This window comes from Pithys albifrons, chromosome 14 (genome assembly GCF_047495875.1).
Source record: "Pithys albifrons albifrons isolate INPA30051 chromosome 14, PitAlb_v1, whole genome shotgun sequence".
In the NCBI taxonomy this organism is placed as follows: Eukaryota; Metazoa; Chordata; class Aves; order Passeriformes; family Thamnophilidae; genus Pithys; species Pithys albifrons.
Genome location: NC_092471.1, coordinates 4540851 through 4565404, shown reverse-complemented (window position 1 = coordinate 4565404; position 24554 = coordinate 4540851). Strand labels below are relative to the sequence as shown.

The following is a 24554-nucleotide window of genomic DNA, read 5'->3' as shown; positions in this document are numbered from 1 at the left end:
GCAAGTAGAGTCCATAAGTACCTTTTTAAAATATGACTTTCACAACCACTCATGGGAGAAGAGATGTCTTCTATTTGCTGTAGAAAGTACCTTCTTGCTCATATCCTTCTGCTTCACCCGTGGCACTTCTGAGGAGGAGCAGCCTCACTGCAGCTCAAACTACAGCTCAGGCCTAAGGGCACACCTGGAAGAAACCTGAGGAAAAGGCAAGAATGCTAAAAGATCACATGGGCAGCATATCTCCAAAATTGTCTGCTATTGGTTAAATAAATCCATAGGTATGTTCTAACAGGCCACTACCTCACCCTAAATGACCTGGCAGGAGGGGCTGGAGTCCATCCTACAGGGAAGAGATGTTTTGAAGCACCAGCCCTCCCCCAGTGCTTCGCTGAAAATATTGCACTTTAAAGAGCTCTACAGCAAAGACCCAGGATTGAGGGATTTTCCACATGGCCAGAGAAGGGCTCCAGGTATTTCTTGTGTCCACAGGGAGTGAAGCAAAATGATGACTCCCAGGTAACACAACCTCTGCCACCCCCTGCAGCTCTGCACGCTGACACCAATGACAGAATTATGCACCTCTTTGGGTGCTCCATATTTCTGCCCTGCTCCACAATTCTCTTTTGCCAGAGCTCTGTGAAATTCCATAGTTTCCTTGCCTCCTACAAAATATTAGCAACTCCTGCTTGAGAGTTTCCCATGCAAACAAGGGAAAACCTCCATCTCCAGAAGTTTTCATCCATTTTCCTAATTTGTAGGCTGAATACATTATTTAGCACAACAACTGATGTGTCAGCAGTTTTTGCCAGTAAAGGAATATACTTGTGCACAGTTTTGATGCCAAAATAAATATTATTTTTCTGCTTGAAAGGATCCTGCAGACAAGAAAGATATGCTTGCAAAGCTGTAACTGCATCAAAGAGTAAGATATTACTCCCTTAGTATCAGACCAACAAACGTTGCTCTGTAAATATGGAGTAAAATAAGATAGAAAAATGCATAAAGTGTTGTTTCATTAGTTCCTCGTTTGATGGTTATTTCTTTATATCACATTCATGGGGAGATATAATCCCTTTAGCTCAACAACAACTCATTAACAATGTTCTCTCAATTAGAAATAGCTTATTTTCTAACAAAACAAACCCCATAAACACTCCTGCCTCCAGCTCATAATGATTTTCTATAAGTAAGAGTATCAGAGGCAGAGTACAAGGAGGGAGCTTGGTACAAAAAGAAGTAACACAGAAATGGAAGATATTTCTGATAATGTAAAGCTTGATTGTTATACACATTGTGTGCACTTTCTGACAGTCTGGGGCTTCACAATGAAATGAAATTTGGAAAGCTGAAAAGAGGAGAGAAGTTGTAGCTGGAGGAATACTTTAAAAACCCCTTATATTTAAACACAGAAAAAAGAGTGCAAAGGAGAAAAAAGTGGTTTTTGTGGATCTAGTTTATTAATAAGCATTGTAATTAACAAGACAACATGCTGTACAGAAACCTGGAATAGAACTACTGCAAATTTACTGGACTTCAAATGCTGCTGGACCATAGTATAGGATGCCCAGCTGCATGATTTGTAGAGTGTGGTTAGGGCTGTTTCAATACACAGACATACACTGCTCACTCTCAGATCCTGGAGTATGCCATAGAGCAGGGAGATTCCCCAGAAATACAAACTCAAATATTTACAAGAAATCATCAATCTCTTTCTTCACTAGGGATAACATAAGTTATACACAATTTTCCTATGTATACCAAATAAAATCTTTGCCTTCAACTTTACTTTGTGTCTGCACAAACCAATTCTTTAATTTCTATTTATCCAGTTAAATAAGGCCAGTGAACTGCAGTGTGACATTTCATTCCTTACCATTGATTAAGGATTGGTATTAAACCTGCAAAAGGAAAACATGAGGAATCAAATAAACTCAAATTTTAAAACATTAAAGCCTCAGACTTTCTAAGCTTGACTCAAAAAACCTTGAGTTAATCAACCACTACATACAGAAATTATTTGGTTCTCTGTCTTTGGCTCGACCATGCTGGGGGCAGGATGGCAGTGGTGGGTTGGGGCTGATGGGGGTGGGGTTAGGATACAGCTTGCTCAGATATAACAGAGCAAACTTTCCCTTCTCTCAGAAAAAAAACCAAACAGATCTATCCATGCTGCAGTAACTGATGCAAAGGGCCTGCCCTTCCAGTCCTACACCAGGCAGAAAGACCTGGCTGGGCTCAGAACCACGTAACTGATGTTCTGTCAGGCCAGCCTTTGTGCTCCCATTCCTAAGCCCTCAGGCCCCATTAGCATGGGCTCATTGCCATGATAATTAGCTAAATGACCTGCATCCGGCCAGCTCTCAGCCCAGAGAGAGCAGGTGCTCAGTAGTCTCTGTCTGGCCAAGCAGACATGCCTAATTATTCTTTCTTTAGAATGAAGTTACACTTCAGAATACAACACGGTTTAGGCAAACAAAGAGAGAGCGTATTTTACTTCAAACAGTTTGACTCGGTTCTTTCTTTTGAGTTTTTGGTTTGTTTGTTTTTAAAGAAGTGTCTGCTTTACAACGTGGAAATAAGAACCTTCTTTTCTGCTACCACTACCCTTAAGTTTGATGCAATACTTAGAAGTGCAACAAGCAAGTCCTGAGTTTGGAGCGGGACATCACTCAGACTACACTGTGTGACACATCACTTTGAAGGCAAAGGTTTTCCTTTATTGTTACACCATATGAAACAAATCTAATCATGTAACTACCATTTTACTGCATATTGTATATAGGATTGTTTTCTCCACAACTTCACACAAGTAAGATAAAAATAAGTTAAATGACTAAAAAAAAATTACACAAAAATATACAGTCTATGCACTAGATAAATTATTTATATATATGGCAAGATGTGTAACGAGTCTCTAGTAACATTATTCCTCTGGATACTGACATGCTACTCAGAAAAATGTTGCCTCAAATGTGTGCAGTTTTATATACTAGATATGTAATAGATAAAAATGAGGGAATAATTTATCTCCTGATACGATGCATATTTACAATTAATTGTTTTGTCTCTTGAAGACTGAATTTTAGAATATCAGAACATATTTTCATGGATGTAGCATTCAATACTTCCTATAGTCAGATTCATCTTTACAATGGTTTTTAAGCAATTTTTTGTTGTTTAGTTTGAGTATTTTTTGGAGAGGCTGTTATTTGTTTTTAAGAGAAGGGGATTGGTTAATTACTTCTGTACCTTAGGGGGGAAAAAAAAACAAAACAAAATAACCCCTAAACATTTAAATTAACTGAAGTTTGGTTTGGTTTGTTTTTTTCACCCCACCAATGGAAAAAAAAAACACTAATTCTGGTTCCTTCGTATTTTCCTATGAAAATGCTAAAATTGTAAATATTAATTCTTTGCCAGGAAATTTCAGTTGCAATTTTCATCCAGAAAGGAACTGTTGGAGGCAAAATAAAAGGAGAGTTTTCTAGTGGAGCTGCCAATTCTGTAAGCATTTGGTATGGCAGCCCTCGGTAATAAAAGCTGAAGACCTGCTTACAACAGGAAGCATTAGCTGTCAGCATTATTCTAAATTCACACAATTACTATGGTTGGTAAATCTGTGTAAACTACAGATAAGCTTTTTTTTTTCATATCCCTGAAAAGAACTGCCGAATTTTCTCATCCTGATGTGTCCAAAGCAAACAACAAAGGGCTTTGTATATATTAGGTATGAATTAATTTGTCAAATTTTTAATTGTCCTGGAATTGGAAATGAGATGTGTCAGTACCCAAAGGATTATTATTTTTTCCAGGAATTACATGCAACTGGAAGCCAGTGTGCCACATCTTTTCTAAAAGTTATTGAAAACTACATTAAAATAAAAGAAAGCAAAAGAAATACATCATTAGATAATCCGATGGCCATTAATTAAACCCTATCAGTAGGTTAAAAGTGAAGCTTTTTTTTATTATTATTTTGCACATAAAATCTAAATGTGATTTGAATAGACTTACAGTGGGGACAGCGATATATAAAGCTACTTATACCTGCTGGGCACATAAGAGAAGCTCTTTTAGCATTCATTGGAAACCCTCAAGAACTTGAACTTCTGTAAATTTTACAAGCAGCTAATATTACAGCATTTTTACACACAGTTTTGTTTATAAATTACAGATTTAAGTTACATTATGAAGCCTACATAGAATTCTATCCATAGGAAATATTCACACACTGTCTTTTTTTTCCCCTCCGTACAACTTCGATTGTCTCACTTAATGCAACAATAAAACAAACAAAAAAAATTATGCATTTTCTTTAAGGAAAAAATTCTGGGTATGTACATACTGTAAATTATGAAATGGCTAAACAGCAACAAAAAACTAGAAGGAAATCCTAGAGGGAAAATATGGTTTTTTTCATCTAAGGAAGGAATCTCCTTTTTATCCACTGTGGAATTTATCAATAAAATATACTCTCCAGTACAGAGAATGCTGAAAAAAATCACTCATCTTTAAAGAGAATCACCTTGAGAGTTTATCAAATAATATGACTGGGATGTGTTTATATTTATCCAGCTTTCATGGCCTAAATTCTTCTTTCTTTGCTGAGCATTATCAGTCATTCTCTAATAACTAACCCACAATCACAAGGACTCCTTAACCTAACAGGTTTGTGGGGAAGTAACTAATATTATAGTTAAATTTTTACTGAATACTTACAATAGGTGAATATAGCTGTGAGAAAAAAAAAAGCCATACATATCACTATAATATTCTTTTAAACCCCAGTAGCTTGCAGCCACAACACCACATCAGCCAAAAAAATGACCCCACTTTCCTACTGTTTTCAGCAGTGCCCATGAATTTTCAACTAACAGGAACAGTAGCCAAAGCAAGCTCTGCAGGATGAAAACAAAAATTAAAGAAAAAAAAAAGAGAAATAAAGTTATGGCTTGAAAACATAACAGGTATAATATTGTTCCTTTAATTATTGTGGAAAGAATCAGAAATTCAAAAAATAAAGTTATTTATATTTTTTTTCAGTTTTGATTTTGCACATCTTATCCCTGTTGTGGTTATTTCACACAGAAAAGCCTAGTTAAGGGCTTTCTACTTCAGCTACTGCATTCTTTCAAAGAATATATACCTGTATACTGTGCCAATAAAAATTAAAATAAAAATCAGTTGTTGTGTCTTGAAGTACATTTTCCTTCTTAATTACATAAAATATAAATTTGGGTGGAAAGATAAACCATCCTTCTTAAGAACTAGATTTTAGGATCTTATTACTTCTATTATGTCAAATAATCTAATGAGAAATTGCTCACTTGATCTCTAATGTCAGGCAAATGAAAGATGAAACCTATGAATATGCTATAAATCATAACAACAAAGAAAAATTTCAGTAAGTTATTTTTAGACTGTAATATTCCCCAAACTGTACTAAGAAATTGCTTTCAAAGGGAGGGAGAACTGCTGGCATGTGCCCATGTAAGAAAATGAACAGGATTGTGGTTTTCTTTCCCTTGATTCTGGGTTGTGGGTTCTCTTCCCACTCTGTGGATTTGACCGAGAACTTTGAACCAAGCACTGAGGACTCCGATCACCAGTTCCAAACGTAGGGTTCTATGTACACAGACATTCCCAAGCCTACCAGGTGTGCCTGCGCTGAGGACAGTGCCAGGCTGTGGCTATACAGTCACACTTTCAGCCTGGCACCAGGGGTTGGCAGCTCTGCGTTCACAGCTGGTGCTCGTGTACAAAGGTGGCGCTGCCCCCCGCGCCCGCAGCCTGGTGGGACGCGCCGAAGTTCGCCAGGGGGATGACCTTGACGGCATCTTCGCTGGCACAATGTCTTTCGCAGGTGTTGTAGAACTGGGGCCGGGGCCCTCCCTGGCCTTTGTCAGGGTCGTCCTTGGGGAGGGGCCTGCCCAGGGTGTGCCGCCCCTCGGGCCGTGCCCCCCGGCCCCAGCCCGGCTGGAAGCCGAAGGATGGCAAAGCCGCGCTGGGCTGCGGGAACTGTGCCAGGGCGGGCGGCATCCAGCAGGTGTCGGAATGGCCGAGGATGAGACACTCCTGGGTGCAGTTTTCAGAGGCTTCAGCCAGAGCTTTCTGAAGGTTGACTTCTATAGCTGGAAGGATGGAAAAGAGACAAGGCATTGTCAGAGGTGCGAAGATGGAAGCGCAAAGAGAATCAGGGTCGGCAAAGCAACGCCCGTGCTGTGAGAATGGCCACGGTTTGGGAAGGAAATACCTCCAGGTGTACAACTGAAGCAAAGGTTTGGGTGTTCACAAGTTTGTGGCCCACAGAGATATCCCTGGACACCATCAGAGAACAGTTAATGTTCAATGAACAGTTGATGCCATTATCGCAGCTCTGTATCTAAAGCCCTTATACAGCCTATTTCATTGTCATAAAGGTTGGAAAAGGCCTCCGAGATGATCGAGTCCAACTGTTACCCCAGCACTGCCAAGGCCACCATGAGACCATTTCCCCAATTGCCACATCCACATGCCTTCTGAACCCTTCCAGAGACTTCCACCACTTTCCTGAGCATCCTGTTCCAATGCTCGATGACCCTTTCAGAGAAGAAATTTTTCCTAATATCCAACCTAAGCCTCCCCTGGCACAACTCAAGGCCATTTCCTCTTGTCCCATCCCTTACTTACAATGATTCTTTTACTTTTTGAGATTTCAATTTCTGCAGTAATGTTAAAGCCCTTATGATAAGCTGATGCCATTGTTCAAGATATTTGCATAGAACTACTTGGAGAAAGTAGAATTATTAAAATTACCTACTTTTAAAAATATTTCCTTAAAACTAGATTTTGTTAATTGTTCTGCTTTGCTTAAGGCAAAACAAAACTAATTTGGACACCAGCCAAAGATGGTACAGTGGCTTCAAAGATGCACTCCAGAGCTTTAAGAATGAATGAGCGTAACAGCTATTTTAAAGGGAATTGATTTCTCCACGTATTCAATGTTGGAAACCTTGAAAAATCAAAGAGTAATAGCAAAAGAAGATGTAACCTCTGTAGTTTACTAGTAATCGAACCAGATTCCTTCAGCAGATACAAGGTTTGTGCCCTTGAAAAAGGATTACAGAAATTGTAATTTGTTCAAAGGCAAAATAAACTACTTAATCTGAAAGGTGTTAATTTGGAACATATAAACATTCCTGATCAGCTTCATTTAAACTGTGGCTTTACCATGTTTTGTAAATGAAAAACTAATAGTTTTAAATTTCTATCCATAATTCCTTGAAATAGTTTTCATATTACACATGTTAATTTTATATTCTCTTGTTGTGTACTTGGCTAAATACATCAGAAGCACAGAAGAATATTTGTTTAGATATTTCACTGTGTCATCTTCACTAAACTTTCCAAGGAAAGATGTGTACATGTTTTTTTAACATCTATCTTAATGAAGATAACGTTTAAAATTGGATTCTGGCTCATGAGCCCAGGAGAAGATATGCCACTAAAATTACTACTAGCAAGAAGAGTGCTGAGTAGAAGCCTCCCACCCTCTGAGCTTTATGTTTAAACAGATGCTGCATTTCTGTTTTAATAAATACTTTGCATGTTGAAATCTGTGTACAGCTACAGAGCACAAACACTAATTTCCATGTTACATCTCAATACAAAGGAATTAAGTTTTCCCTCAGGGCATTGAAAAATATAATGTTGCTGTCCAAAACACTGGATACATCTTTTTGAAATCTACCATGTTTAAGTAGACAACTGACTGCTTGTTTTATCATGAATGCTTTATTTTTTATTGTTTCTCCTTGGGTGTGCTGCGTGAGTGTCAGTCAGAGAAGTGATTGTTTATAAATGTTATTTTGGCCTATTACTGGCATTTCAGCATGTCTTCAGTCATTCTGCCTGAGTCTTTGTCAGTGTAATCCTGACAAAGCTTTGGCACCTTGCTGTTGAAATACTAATCCAGTTATGATGGGCAGTAGGAGACATAAATATGGAAATAATTCAGTGGAGACAACATTTCTTGCAAAAAAAATAAAGTTACTACTGGTAGATTAGTCTAATCTTTCTGTGCCCTACTATTTGCTATTAGAGACATAAATTTGAGCATATAGAAGTTCTTTTAGGCTCTTTAATTGTCCAGGTTTGCTTCTGTTCTGATTAAAGCAATTCACTGAAATCAGGTACAGCCTTGACAGGGCGTTGAGTTATCCCCATGTTATAACAAAACTGGGTTTTTTGAATTTATTAAAAACCCAAACAAACAATTTTTTATGCCAAATACCTCAGTACTTCTTTTTATCTCAAGTTGCTCTTAAAATGCTATTAATTCAATCAAAGAGTAAAACACACAGATATTGATTTGGAAACAGTATTTTGCATTTCTAGCTCTTCCCAGCAGGCAATTACAATACTTGTATTGTACCATCTCTCTCAAACTTCAGTGAGAGAGCAAACAAAGCTAAAACATCCAAAGAAACGTTTGACAATAAAAATTTAACATTTACACTTTAGACAAGGTAACTACAGAAGGAAAAGGTCATGTATAAACCATTTTCTACACCATTTTAACAGATCAGTAGGAAAATAATTTGGGCCCTGTGTTGCCTGACTACCTGGAAACTTGGAACACATTACCATGCTAAGAGAGAAGGTATTGTCAGAATTGTAAGAAATAAGCAGTCTTCCTTATTCTGTTGATAAAGAGATATTTTATTCTATGTCTTAGTTTAATTTAAAAAAAAAAAAACAACAAAAAAACCCCAAAACCAAACAAAAAATGCCACCCACCCAAAACAAACAACATCAAAAACACCAAAAGAAAACCTAAAATAATAAAAAAATAAACACCCAAAAAAGCCAAAACAAGAATCAAACCCCCAAAACTTTAGAAAAATCCTGGGCATAACTGTAAGTTATGAATACAAATTATTTTGGCTTTAAATTTGGGGTTTGTTATACAAAAGTGTGCCAATGAAGAATTATTTAGAAGAGACACTCTTTGTATCTGTTAAAGTCTTTAAGTTTTGGAATTTGGTGCAGTTATTGCTGGTTTCAGAGTATGCTTTCCATCAGAGCTTATGGTTAATAACATGCAAAATATACAATTTTCCTTCAATTTGAAAAGACTGGTTTCTACTGAGCACCTCTGCTGTGATGCAGGACAGTAAATAAAAAGTGTTCAGAAAATACAAGTACTTTTCTGTCTGATGTTTGGCTCACTTCTTTTTTCACTAGTAACACTCAAGTTTTGTTTTATAATATACTGCATTCATTAACAATCAAAGTCGAACAAGCAAATGACACCAGACCCCACCAAAGCAATGATAACCTTAATTTCTAGACTAAATTTAAAAGGGATATATAATTTTTTTAATTAATAACACAGTTTTGGTGTGGTTTTTAATCCAAATCACCTGTTTCTGACAGCATCAGTGCAACCCTGAGGCAGCTTTTAGGAGACTGGATATGCTGTAGGAAACAATGGGAGGCAAGGCCAACAGTAAATGCATTTAAAGGAAACTTAAAGAAAATCTCATACACTGATCAGCTGCAGTAAATAGGATTATCAGGATGCAACAGTTTTTATTTGGTGTAAAGTAAAAATATATAAAATCAGCAATATGAAAACTGTTTTATTTTTTAGCACAATGAAGTAAAAATTACTCTTGGAGAATAACTCAGCCTAGAACAAAGTGTAGGAAATTTTCTGCATGAATATTCAATTAGCATTACCTTTTTTTGCCTGCTCTTCCAGGCCACAAAATACATCTTCTTTCTGTCATTCTAATTCATTCTCTGTTTTCCTAACATATCATTCTCCTGCTTTTTCAGCACCTGAAATCCTTCTAAATACTTCCTTGGCACTGGCTTTGAGCTAAACAATGTTTCATTTATTAAAAACACCCTTTTAACAATTCCCCATTTAATCAGAGAGAAGAGAGCTTTATGTCAGCAGTACTGATGGTGCCAACTTGGAGCACAACGCAGCTGATTTCCAAATACTGTTACAGACTCTACATGCAAAAAAGTCCCAGTCCCAGCATTGAGGTGGTGTCCTCACCACCCTGTCTGGCCTCCCCTCCACCACTTGCTGCCTGTTTTAAAGGAAGGATTCTCTGGCTGGCTCAGCTGAGCATCATCCCAGAGCTCCACCTGAGGAGGAACTGCAGCCACGAGCTGGGACAGCAAGAACTTCGTTGCTCAAGTGGTCATTTACTCTGCAAATTGACCACGGCATTTTCGAGCTGCTGCTCTTTAAACTCCCTTCTATTTTGTATCTTTGCAAATGTGGATGACAATAAAATTTTCTGAGCCTTTCTCTCTCTTTCAAATGTAATAATGTAGGTGATTATTCTGCACGGTCTGATAAGTAATCAGGGGTAGGAAACATCTGTGATATCTGTCTCTACCAATCAAGGAAAAGAAAGGTCCTGCTGTCTGTGAATATTTTCAGAAGAAATGATGTGTTTTGCTCCTGAAATTCCATGTCTAGTAGCATCTTCTCACACAAGATATGACAGGTTTATAAATGGAAAAAGAAGTGTACATATTCCCCATGTATTATTAATAAACAATACATTCCATTGAACTCTTACCAGTCTACTTCATTTCTTACTTCACTCAGTTATAAACCCTCAATTTTATGTATTTTTTCATACTACATGTAGACTCTTCCAACATGACATATAAGTAATATGAAAGAGAATTTTTAATTAATATAATAGATCACACTGATGCACATGTGAGTTTACCACTTTGATTTGAACTCCAGGTTGTTTTAGGAATGAAACTATTTTTTTAAATTGTCTGCTGCAGAACTAAGAACATTTTTAAAGAAAGTGTCTGTCAGCTTTTATGAAGTGTTTAGATCAGAGCTGTCAAATATAACTAAAAGCACAATAGTTAAAAGACTTTCTTCATTGTTCCACAGTCTTATCATTTATAGGTCAAAGCAGTTTTCAAGTAAGAATATTTACTTTTGCTCAAGAAAAAGTGGATTTCAGCCTTGCCAGATAGCTGTCCTTCAGTCAAAACAGTTATAAAAATACCTTTTTTTTGTTGTTTTTCTTTTTTGTTGTTTTTCTTAGAGACTTCCTGTGGTTATAAAGTCTGTGTGGGATTTTAGAGATAGTAAATCAAAATGTTTGCAATCCTCTTTGATTTTGGGGGATGAAAACTGAAGACCTCTCCAGTGCTACTCTCTTCTCAGTCTACAGAACATGTGGCACAGTGCTGCCTACTCTGGCATCTGCAGCTTAATATTATGCTGCAGTTTGAAGGCTCTTTCTCATGGAGGGTTCTCAAAGGCAGACAGGCTGTCAGGATGACTCTGCTATCAGCACTCTCAGAATGCTGCAAAGTTGGAATCACAGAATCACTTTGATTGGAAAAGATCACTGAAGTACATACTTGGTGTATACACAATACACTTTCTTTTCTACCACTGTGGCCTCCCTTCCATCCTCAAAAGGAGATGAACTACTAAGACAAAATCAAGAGGGCTGGTTCTTTTCTCAGTGTACCATAAAAGTCATCACTTGCATCATGACATCTCACAGACTTGGGCTGGAAGGGACTTTTGAAGCTGTCTGGTCTATCCATCTGCTCAAATCAGGATTTCTTGTTTGAAACCGAAGAGAATAGTTTTTTTCTAAAAGTTTAAGCCAACTTTCAGAATTGTACATATCTCTTAAAAAAACACCAAAATCCAAATGCATTTTTTGAAACAGAGATGTGCATCTCTAAGAGTTGGGCAATCAAGAACATGAGTTTCTGGAGAAGCCTTAAAACATTTCCACCTTTATCCACATATGTAGTAATGATCAAAAGCCATTTGTAAATGTATTCATTAGCAAAATACTCAGATTCATTAGAAGTTCAAAACACACCAGACTGCACTGTACCAATGAAGGTTTAGGGGCTTATAAATTCTGCAAAGAAAATATCAAAACCAATTAAAAAAAAAAAGAAAAAAAAAAAGCTTTAAAACACAATATAGAGTGCTTGAATTTCAAAGCCATGTAGCTGAAGTCTTAATGAAAAGCCAGTTTTGAATTTGACACATTTTGGATGCAAACCATCCAGTGTTACATTTAGAGCACTCTTGTTTCATAATAAAGCAAGCAACAATTAGCAAGCAATTAAGCAAATTGCCCATAATTATGCCATTGCTGAGCTATTTTTCATATTTTCCCAACACAGCACATATATGAATACATGGCTTGCAGTGCCAACACTGTTCTGTCAGCAGCCAGAAGTGCCTCTCATTTACGGAGCGTTTCGTACCAAACAGCTCCCGGCGCACTCGCAGCGCTCTCTGCTCAGCACGAACCCACCACAGTGATGGAGATGACAACCCCACACTACTCAGCTCAGCCAAGAGTTCCTAAGGAAGGGGTCATGTCCCCCCCCATTCTTTGCCCATGTGTATTTACTAAATGTGGTACTAAATCTAAGCAGGAATTCAAGCATAATGTGGGGAAATTATCGTCCAGAATTACCCTGGTGACCAAAAGTGGCCGCTTGGGTAACATCATTTAGAGGTCTCCACTATATGAGGAGAACAGAAATGACATTAACAATAAAAAAGGGAGGGGAGAATGGCTGTTAGTGTAAACTGGGTTACTTTAATAAGGTCAGGAGGAAGAAGCTGGAATGTAGAAACCTAAATGAGTGCTGCTATAATATACTCTAGCCTTTTGGTTTAATAATAAAATGCCTTTGGGAGAAGTTTCCTATGAATATTTTATTTCCTGTATATGTCTCAATAAATTAAAAACCTAAAAGAGTTACTTAAGTTCTAGCCTTGGAACCTTTTCATTCAAAGAACAAGTAGAACACACCACTTTTTTTTTTTTTTTTTTTTTTTTAAGTTTTCAGCTGGGTGTTTCCTGCTTGTGAGAAATCAGAGGAAGATTGATGCTCCAGATGTTCTGAGTGAGGAATCAACAGGCATGGAGGAAATCACACATTTTCAAGTGCTACCTAAGCTTGCCAGATTATGCTGGACAGCTTGGAAGAATCAGCTCAGCTTCCATTCCCGTGAACACAGTATATATCCTAAAAGTCATGGTTTTAATTTGAATTTAATCCTAAAACCTGCCATGACTTAGGGTCCTTCTTATAAAATCCAAATAGGGCGAGGTATGAGTATTTTGCACCTGGCCTTAATTAGGCAAATAAACATTAGCAAAGATGGCCAGGAAAAGTTGGTGAGGGAGGAGACAGGAAATGGAGAAAGTATCAGGGCAAAAGTCTGCATAGGTAACTCCTGTTTCATTAACTGCACTTGTGGAGTGAAGTGAAACTTTCCTTCACAAATAACAGCCATAGAAATAAAGCACATTAATCTTTCATTAAGTCATCTCTTATTGTTATTCTGACTAGAACTTCAATCTTGTATTAATCATAACCAAGAAATGGTCTAAAGGCAATCCTCCTGTAAAAAGTTCAACTTCAGTAATTGCTGTTTTCCACAGAAAGACATTTCAAACACACATAAAAAGAAACCCAAACCAAGCCCTCAAACCCTCTTCTTTTTCAGTCTAATGAACATGGGTGTGACAATGTTGTGCAATACATGGCACTGACCCTTATTGCTTTAACAGTTCAATTGAATTCATCTCTTAAGTCCATGTTTTGTTGCTATTTTGGCCAAAAAAAAAATGGTCATTGGCAAAGCACACATGTTTCTTAGCCTATAAAATGTATATTGAGTTATCAATGAGAATTTTAAACATAACTTGTAAAGTATAATGACCATCTAAAATGAATAGCCAAAAATCTAGTATATTGATTACAATACTGGGTAATACAAGGTGCTATATTTAATATTTAATTAACTGCTTCACATTTATACTGAACCTTCTTAATTATTAATACATGGTTCATTATTTAACATGGAATATAAATTCAAATTCAAATCAATTAAACAAGGTGAAACTACATAGTGAGAAATGGCTTATCCTCCAGCAATAACCTTCGACCTGGAAACACAGTAAAATGTGAAATTAGCATTTTCTCCCCCATACTTGAACAGACTATGCATTTTAGGATATATATTAAGGTCTCCTACTGTTGTAAAGTTTCTGTAATAAACCCTTCATTCTACAGAAATATGCTGAGTGAAAAAGGGCTTCAGTTCTCACTTTTCGGAGGAAACATTTCCAATAAGAGTTCTCAGAAGGGCATTGGTAACACTGCAAATGCTCCTCTTGATCTGTAAAACTACATTTTAGGTCTCTCGAGATAAAACTTATTTACAGTCAGGGAAACAAAGTCTAGTCTATAGAAAATTGTTTATGGGCAGCAACTATCCCCTGGAGTGACTGATTCCTCAGGGAGCATCCTTATCTGACCGTGTTGGAATCACCAGGCAGCAGCCAAGGACCTCACAGCTGCCCCCTCACTCCTGACCCCTCAGGGGTATTGAGAGCACTGGAAACATTTCACCTTTGCTGCACCACGAGCTGTTCATAGAACCATAGCACAGTTTGAGTGGGAAGAGATCTTAAAGCTCATTTCAATCCAACACATTTGCCAAGGGCAGGGACATCTCCCACCAGTCCACGTTGCTCCAAGCCCTGTCCAACCTGGCCTTGGACACTCCCAGGGAAGGGACATCCACAACCTGAACCAGTGACTCAGCACTCTCTCAGTAAAGAACTTCTTCCTCATCTCTGCTCTTATCAATGATATCTTTTACAGGAGGAGAAAATGTGGTCATGAAATTGTGTCTGCAAGAGAGACTGAAGCAATGGGTACAATTGCTTTCATTCAATGCTTTATGATGATGATGTCTATGTTTTATCTATTATATATAGATAAAAATTTGGTTTATGCTTTCTTAACTTAAACATCATGAATCGTGTCTATTTCTGTTCTCCACATAAAAGAAGAGGAAAAAAGGTATTAAAACGATACAAAGAGTTGGAAGTTTTCTCTGCACAGAAAAGTTGTTGGTTTGAAACTAGGAGTGGCCTTCAAAATGCAGCTTTGTGTAGCTAATCCATAGGAAAAGAAATTAACTTAGCAGCAATTTCTACTGATAATTCCTAACATCTGTTCTCTCTCTTCTTCAAATCTAGCTAAAGAGTGTGCTCAGCTTGCATTCAGATATTTATTTGTTTTAAAAAGAACAAAATTCTTATATCCACTGTGTAATTATACAGACCATACTTAGTATTTCAGATTTCAGTTTTAAATACAATTGTGGGTGTCTGTAAAGGAGAGGTAGTTCACTGATTTTACTATAAATCACCTAAATATCCCAAAAGATTGAAGATTCATAAAGAGAACTAAGAATCCCTACATAATCTATATAAACTCGTTTTAGTGTGGAAACAGCAGAAAATACATTTCTTTAGCTTAGGCTGTGGACATTGTAATCAAAAAATCCATTACCTTTTGTGGTTCTGTGGCTAGAGAACAAATATCTGGGCTTGGATTCAGGATGAATCACAGTCACACCGAGCAGCTTCTTCAGGAATAGGTTTGGGATAAAAGACCTGCACTTCTGCTTCAAACATCTGTATTTACACCCTGAATTCACTTCAGTAAGTTCCTTGATGAATCCACATGCCACATGGGACTCTGCTTTATTTTTTATTCACTTTACAGTAAAAAATAAACAAAAGTTTGATCTAAAGCAGGATTCTAAAAAGATCTTTGAAATGAAGTACTGTGGGCAATTGTTCATGGCTCAGACACTTTAATGAAACATTAATTTTCAAAAGGGAATCATAAAACCCCCAAATGCTCAGTGAGCTAGTAAACATATATTTCCTGTGCTAACTTAAGACATAGACAATAAAAGATATTTTGAATTGTGTTTCGTTATTAGATATACGCAAATGGAAATTTAAAGTCAAAGGCCAGTACAGAAGCAACGAAAATAAACCTACAACAGCCTAAAAATGTTCTGTACCTTTTATGTGGTGACTTCAATTGCATTTCAAGACAAACAAAAATCCTTACTAGAATATAAACAAACAAAAATTTCCTTTTGTTATGAATACCCTGATTTTATCTATTTTCAAATACTTCCAAACAGTCTCACAGTAATGACCTACGCTGATCTCTATGTACTCACTATGGGTTTTTGAGTGCTGATATCTATTCCATTTTATTGGATCATCAACAGTATTAATTAACTCCAGCTGAATATATAAATAAAAGCTTGCTGAAGTTTTTCAGACAAAAGTTTTCCATCAAAAATGTAGTTTCAAAACTCAAACGCTTTGTAACAGTGTTGATTCACTTTATATTTGGGGGTATAAAAAATGCCAACAAGTAATTTCCATTTTCTCTATTAATTTCATTTTCCCTTTTTTTTTTAATTATGAGGATCCTTAATAATTCAGCATTGAAGAAATTGCATTATTGAAGGGAAAGCTTTCCCTCAGATTTTATATGTCACAATAAACATCAAGGTCAGGTTATGATTCTGGAAAACAGCATCTGCAACATGACCTAAGACCATCCCCAGCCATTTCCCTTTTTCACATTCCCTGCCACTCCCTCTCCACCATGACAGAAGCCCTGTGCTCCACCTAAAAATCTGAAAATCCATCATTCTGAGTAATCAGGATAAACACTGCAGGTTGAGAGGGCATGGATTTTAATTCCCCTAAAGTGCCCAGCTGCAGGTTGGCTCTGCTGTGCTGGTTGGAGCCCTTAATGACAACCCACAACCTTGAGGAAGGACAGACTGGAGGAGGAAAACTTCAACGTCCCACATCTCCACAGGACAACAGAATTCCCCTCCTGCTCCTCTTGTCCTCCCCAAGAGGACACTTTCCTCCATATGGCTGCAGCTCAGGCAGGTTTTTCTCTTGGAAAACCCTCTCAACCACAGCCTCCTTGATGACTAGACAACATTTTTTATCCAATTTTTCACAGCAGTTTCCTGTCAAGACCACTTTGTCAATCTGCACCGAATGCCCTCAGTGGAGCCACGAAGCTGCTCATCCCTTTGACAAAGGCCCCCAAAAGTGTGAATACATGGAAAGGGCCATGTTTGATTAACAACCTTGTGATTGCTGCAAAAATGGAATTTGAAAGGTAATAATTACATTTGTAATTACTTAGGTCTAAATCTCTTCTGCTTCCTACTCCCTCTCTTTCTGGGCAGTTGGAGCAATGACTCATTAATAATAATAAAGTCATTTAACCCTGCAGGCACATTACAAGGAGAAAGATGTCATTTGTCACCAACGCAAACAGAACAATCACTGAAGGATACAGCAAGACCACTATTTCATATTTATTGCAAATGATAAAAGGGATGTTTTGCACTCATTCTCACCACGACATCCCAATCTGCTTTTTAATTATCAGCAAACATAAGGGGACAGCATACAACATATGAGGGACTGCTAATAATGCATTGTCCTGCGGTGACATTTCCATAATCACTTTAAATCTACCCTATACATATGTACTAGTTAAAGCTTTCAGCTCATGAAATCATACCCCCTAGTAAGGAATGAATTATCCTTTGCAGATTGAGCTCGCAAAAGCAGCTCTTTCCCAGAGTTTGAGGGGCTGATAGCTGACATATGTATTGTTATTACTTTAAGTGGTAAGATTTGGCATTCTGTTGCACTTAGAGTTGAACACAGTAGGACTTAAAAATAAGTACAATTGTATTTTTAGGCCAGGAACTTTACAGTTGTAAATCTCACTGGTGATAATTTAGGCAGAGACTTCTGCAAGACATTAAATTTTCCAGCACTTTTCAGTGTTGTTCTGTACTTTGCTACCTCAAGAACTCTGCAAGAAACGCTCAGTGTTAGATGAAACAAATACTCTTATTCACAGGGAATGCAAGTCATTTACTGAGAATTTACTGGATTTTTAAAAAGAATTACTGATAAAACTGCCTGTCTCTAAAAAAACTTCCGAGGAAAAGTCTCTTATTCCTCTATATGATTCTATTCAGAGACATGAAACCTTGAGGAAAACTTATGTAGAGAAATTTCTATTATGGTATTTATGAAAGCAAATGAAAGGAAGTTTCATGTAAATAAAAGTCACCATAATCTGAGTTTCAACTCTATCAAACTAGAATTTAATTCTTCCTTGCTTGGCTTGTTTATCAGCACTTATCAAACCATCAGGAACGCAGAAACACCAGAGAACAAATTTAACCATATGAAGTTATAAACTGTTATTGTGTGGGCTAGAAAGGAGGTAAGCAAACCTCCTAAATCTGTTTATATTTTCCCCAGGTACTACAACAGGCTGCATAAAGACATGTTTTAAAAGAGTTAAATAAGTAGTGTTAAGAAATAAGGCACATCATCAAAGAGTAAAATGCAGAGTAAAATTCCTATTTTCACTCTTAAGATAGTGACAACACAGAAAAACTTACATGTGGAGTGAAATGTTTTGTCAAATTGAAAAATGGAAATAATATGAATACCACAATTTTCACATCAGTTTGAGGTAAAATGTTTTGAATTACAGTCATTTTAATCTTGTTTTATAAAGAAAATGACTTCAAATGGGTGATAATTTAAAACAGCATAATCCAAACTTCATTGTGCTCCAGTCAGGCATCCGAGTGTGGCTCCGAGTGATTTGGAGCAATCTTTGCACATTAACTCAGAGCCTCACTCAGAACAGACATTTGAGAGGAGGAATAGGATGCCTGAGTGGAGTTCCCATCATTTCCCTGAGTTCAAACCTTACTGCAACGGCTGTGCCTTCCTGATTGGGCCTTCACAAGCACTGCTTGGACCTTCAGGAATTTTGGCAGCCTCCTGATGAGGCAACACTTCCACAGTTTTTGGCTCTTAAAGCATTTCATTGTCTCCAGTTTCCCCACTGAAGTTGTTCATGATATTAAACTTTATTACTTCAAAGATGGAAATGTTTTTAAAAAGAAAAAAAAAGTTGATCTTTAAAGTATGCTTTTATTAACTTAATTATATAAACATCTCCTTCCTATAGTCACACACTGTCTTATAATTATATAAACATCTTCCTCCAACCACACACTGTCTATGTGTGTCTATATGAAGGATTCTGAACAGGGATATATATTCAAATTTCAGACAGCAGGTGTCAAGTTTTGACTCAGCCCTTGTTATATCTGTATTTTTATAAATTTAACAGACCACAGTTGTCTTTGCAAAAAAGTAATGTTCGCTTCTCTTTGATAAGCTTTGGCATGAATATGCCTGGGCTAAGAAAAGCCTAGCATATATTATTTAATGAGGTTAAAAATGAGCATTAAGTTTTGTCAAGGAACTTATCACCTCCTTTAATATATAAGCCTCAATCAGCCATTCCTCTGTTGCATATGACAGAGGATCCCTTAGAAACAGATTTAAGAAACTCACAGTTCTTACAAAGTCCCTAAAGTTTACCATCCAGGTCTTTTTAAAGCCTAAGTTTCAAACTAGTTGTGAAGTCCTAGTTTATAAGAGCAAAGCCACAAAATCCCCTAATTTATGTTTAATTTTTTTCTTAACTTCTACAGAAAGGGTATTTTAAGTCTGGGTTAAGTGCTGCTCTGGCAGATGCCATGTAGAAAGCTCTCACCATGTTTGGCACACAGGTTTCTTTTTGAGAGGGTCCAAACCTGAATTTCTGAAGCTGATGTTCCTTAAACTTCAGCAAAGTACATTTCACAACCCTCTTCCCTGCAGATACTGTGGATGGCAGGAGGAGTTCACACCTAGTCTTGTATTCCAGAAGGTTTCTTTAAATCTTTCAATGTTTTTTAATTAACCATAGGATATAATAGGACCTAAATGAAAAGCTACCAGTCAATTGCTAAGTGTTCACCAGCCTGTTATTGAACCTATTTCATCTATTTATTCCTTAATTCATCCATAGTCTAGAGATGCCATTAATATGCTCAAAGTTAATTTATTATCCTCTATTGCTTCTATTCAAGCTCATGTTAACAGAATAAATTCATCACAAACGATCAGACTTGAAAAGGCAGATTTGGATTCTGACAGAGAATAATTTATCATGGCTGGGAAAAGCCTCCCACCAACTGGGCTGTTGGAATGCTGGGAGATGAAACCGTAATGACTGCAGAACTTCTGCAGAAAAGGACATTAAAGTCTCAAGGGGAAAACAAACAAACGAAAAGCCCCCGGGTCTAACTCCCCAAATATGGAGGTTGCTGACACTGACTTTTTTTTTTTTCACACTCACAGGTCCTTTCCCTCACCCTCTGTGCTGCCCTGAGGCAGAAATAATCATTAAAGCTCTGCTCGCCATCATTTGCATACCACAGAGCCTGGAGACACGAGGAGCACCATCACAGGAGCACGAGGGGTGACAGTGACATTCAAAGCTGTGCAGAAATGGTACTCATGCTCTGAGGGTCACAAACTGTTAATCAACAGATCCATCCAGCAAAGGGCTCCATAGCAATGCTGCATAATGTAGCACTAATTTATGTGATTTGTGATTTGTTGTAATTATCCCTGTTATAACAGAAGATCTGGGGGAATCTGTTAGTCTAGGTATTATACCACACCTACAATGTATCTACAAATTATCTGGATCCCAAGAAAAGCTGGATATAACAGCATTTATAACATGTCTCAGGTGTTACTGCAATGGGGGGAAAAAATCAAGGGTTTGTTGTTGTTTTTTTTTTTTTTTACTTATGAATCTGTTACACAGTGGAGGAATTGGAAAGCACTGAGATGCTGTGATGTGTGTGGTGCCCCTGTGATTGTAATATGGGTTGGGGAGATTTATTTTAAAGCCTGGAAACACTGTTTAATCACAGCATTGTAGTCAATATTTTAACTATTTTTTCCCTACCCATTTATGGTTTTGCCCCCAGTCTAAGAATCTCAGTAAGGTGAATATGCCAAGTATCTGAACAGTACATGTATATATGCACATATGTACATGATGTCCCAGTGAAGAACCACTGTACTAAAAAAAGAGTTAACATTTCCCAGGGAAGCACTGGAAAGTTAAAAAGTGCAAATTCTGCAATATTAATTCAGCTCCCTTGTGTAAATATGTTTTGATGCAAACTTTAATTAAATTATCATATACTATTTTTCTCATAGGACCCTTGGGCCCAATTCAGAGGGTAAGTAGTTATTCAATATTTCTCTTTATCTACTCTAATCAGCATGTGGTCATACACCTTTTTAATTAATACTTTCAAAGCCTTGTGCTGAACGCAGATTTATTAATTTCCTTGTGTACTCCGTTGTTTTCACAGCACAATCAAAAACTTCACAAACATTAATAATATCCACCTGCATTATTTGTTTTATTGAGGTCATTTGCATCTGAGAAACTGAGCAATAAAGTAATCAAGTTTCCATTTTTCTGGGTGACCAGTTTGAGACGTTCAACCAGATTTTTGCCCACCTGAGCACTGGACAGTATACCAAGTTTTCAAAGCATATCTGTTGGAGTAATGGATGAAGTTTCCTTGGCACCCAAACAAACCTGAAGGACACAACATGTTGGCAAAAAATCAGTCTTTCCTCTCCCTCAAAGAGCTGTGTTGCATATTTCAAAATTTACAGCAAAATATAGACATAACAATGATTTGCCTTTCATTGTTTTTACTAAATTTAACCAAAAAGAACATCAGAAAACCATATATACACTTTAAACCGTTCTCCTGTGATGAAGATCTCATTATTTTAATAAACCAATAAAAAACTCCAGAATTATAAGTGCTTTGATGATTTCTTATGGTATCAAAACTTTCCAGAAGATAAACCTTAAAATTTAACATTAACTGTAACATAATGTAATGATTTCATAAAATGTTACATGGTAAACCAATCCTGGAATTTCCTCAAAGTGTTACTCGGAATTAACTTTAATTCCTTTGTAAAATAGATTGGACTATAGTTACACCTATTCCTGCTGTAAAATCTTGGGGGTTTTCATGTAAATAGAAGTAGATTGGACCATATGCAATTAAAAATGGAGATACCCATCAGCATTGCTCAGAACTGCTGTGTATTCTCTCTAGCTGATGAGTGATCTTTTTCCCCTGTATGTTTTTGATGTGGATTGTAACCTTTTCTCCCCAGTCACTATAGACAGGCTACAGTTTCTGGGCAGTGAAGCCAAATGTTTATTTCCTTAGGGAATGAACCAAAACTACCACAGTTCCACCCAAGAACTACCATTGCATTGACAGCGACAGGAGCTCAGGGCAGGGACTGGGCAGCTCTGCTGGGATGATCCACAAGCACTCAAGCCACAGCCACGTACTCAAATTTCCTTGGATGAACTTGCACCCCTCTTCACTAGAAGGATGTGCTGCAGATTCAGAGGAAGTCAGAAGCATATAAAAAAGGGCTAGAGATTGCCATTTCATGTTAGTGCAGATTATATCAATATAATCATGTAAGAGAGGGTGTAAATGGCTTGAGGACAGGAGAGCTACAAAGCAGGAGGGAGAGGAAGGGGTACTGAACTCATAACAAAAGAACTTTACACTTGGCCCCTATACTTATGTCAACTGGAAGAATAAGAGTTCATATTCTTGTATTCCAAAGAAAAGAAGAAAAAAAGCAGATATGACTATCTGTCCTTTCTTGCAAAGAAAAAAAAAAGGAAGTGGGGAAAGCAAAGTGCACTCCAAAGAGTTCTGGTCCATGGGGTGTAATGCCAGGCTTTTCATTACAAGGGTCCATCTTCACAAGCAATAATGTGCTTGCCACCCCAGAGTGCAGTTCAGAAAACTGCATTTTCTAATTTGACCCTTAAGTACAAACTAGAAAGGCCATTTGCCCAAAGATCTTTAGATACAGTTGGGCTCCAAAGGCTCACAGTAAACATCCTGAATGCAAACTTCTCTCTTCCTCCAAAAAAACCCCAAAACCAGACATGTATTGTTCATCACACATCCATTTGTTTTCTGACTTACACACACCTTATTATAGCACCAAAATTGGATTGGGTTGCTGAAGACAAGACACAGAAAAGTTTTGCTGAAATTCAGATTTTTCCATGGCTCTGAACCCTGAATGAAGTGTGTGAACTCCTAAGAATATGTTGCTTGTAAATTATTTGTTCAGCATTCTTAAACTCCCAGAGATTAATTTTCTTTCATTTTCGTTACTGCTTTAGCTTGTCCATCAAAAAGAAAGAAGGAAAGGAGAAAAAAAGCCACAGGGCACCCAAAATGCATCTACTATGAAGCAAAAAGTTAAATAAATTTTCTTTAAGCAGACTTGATCTTTTTTTTTCTTCCACTTCATAACAATGCTGAATAATACAAGGAGAAACCTTTATTATATTCTCAAAAGACAAGCTTTTATGAACCTTATAATAATACAACATTACCTTGCTAATGGTGCACCATTCCAATAACACCACATTAAATGCATTACTTTAGCATGTTATTTCCATGCTAAATGATCAATATAAAATTACTGATCATGCTCTAAATGGCAAGTGAAGTAGATCTTCTCAGAGGACACACTTGATTTCCAGTCAGCCAAATTTGGCTGCTGTCTCATATATTAGACCAAAAAAAAAAAAAAAAGACTAATCCTTATGCCTAAAGAATACAAACTACTCTTATACTTTTCTAAAATTGGGTCAAAATCTCAAATCCTGGAACATATTTCAATTCTACTGCTTCTGTGCCTGAATCCCAGTGACAGTTCATGCCAATCATAGTGTGCATCTTTTGTCATAAAAACCTTTGAATAAATCGCAAGTTATGTTGGGGAGGAAGAAATGGGTGAAATGGAAAAAAAATCTCTTGAAATCAGCATTTTGAGTTTGGCATCAGTTTGTTTTTTGTTTTTTTTTTGTTTTTATTTTTACAGAAAGATGAGGTGATTAACAAAAAATTGCATTAGGTATGTACAATATGTTGTCATAATTCTGAGAAGATCAGCAAGGATTGCTGGAGATGCGGTGACAAGATGCAAGAAAAATGGATAAAGGAATAAAAAGAAACCCATGAAAAGTGATTGGAATGTTTCCCTCAGCTCTATTTTACTGATATTTTTATGGTAAGTCCACAATATGCAAGAGAATAATTTTTGAGTATTCAGGAGTCTATTTAAAGGTAAGACTTTTCAGGCTACTTTTCATAAACCCAGCAGAATTGCTGAGGTATTATTATAATTTCATGTTTATTTCTAAGGAAAAAAATTATTTGAAGAGGTGATTGATTATAGAAAGTACAGCAATACAAAATCATTAAGCCCTATACAGAAGGGAAAGATTTCAGGTCACAAAATATATTTGTCTAATTTATTGATTGTTTCTTCTTTGCCTTCCTCCCCCTGCCTTCTCCCTCCCTCCCAAACACCCTGAGCAGAGCTGGGCCTTCTGTTTAGTCAGTAGCCAATTACAACTTCTCAGGAGCAGTTTTTCTTCCCAAGGCAATTTGGTAATCTTACACTGATTAATTAAACTCGGGTCTCCAAACAAACTGCTAAAACTCCTATATCCAGAGCTTGCATATCTAATCCAGATAACAGGATAAGCAACGTGACTGTCAAAGTTCATGAAGAAATGAAAACAAGAACACTCTGTGTTCATTCTTTGTAGAGTTCCTAAACAAAGAATAAGTTGTACTTCTAGTT

The 24554-nt window shown here is 37.0% G+C and overlaps 1 protein-coding gene across 3 annotated transcripts in view; it reads right to left on the bottom strand.

The window, feature by feature from the left end:
- Positions 1-1447: 1447 nt before the first annotated feature.
- PCDH11X (protocadherin 11 X-linked) overlaps positions 1448-24554 on the bottom strand; it is a 450745-nt gene continuing 427638 nt past the window's right edge. For all 3 annotated transcript variants that reach the window (XM_071569243.1, XM_071569245.1, XM_071569244.1), the window contains one exon: positions 1448-6131. In XM_071569243.1, coding sequence (XP_071425344.1) covers positions 5740-6131 — 392 coding nt within the window. In that variant the 3' untranslated portion in view covers positions 1448-5739. The remainder of the gene's footprint in view (positions 6132-24554) is intronic.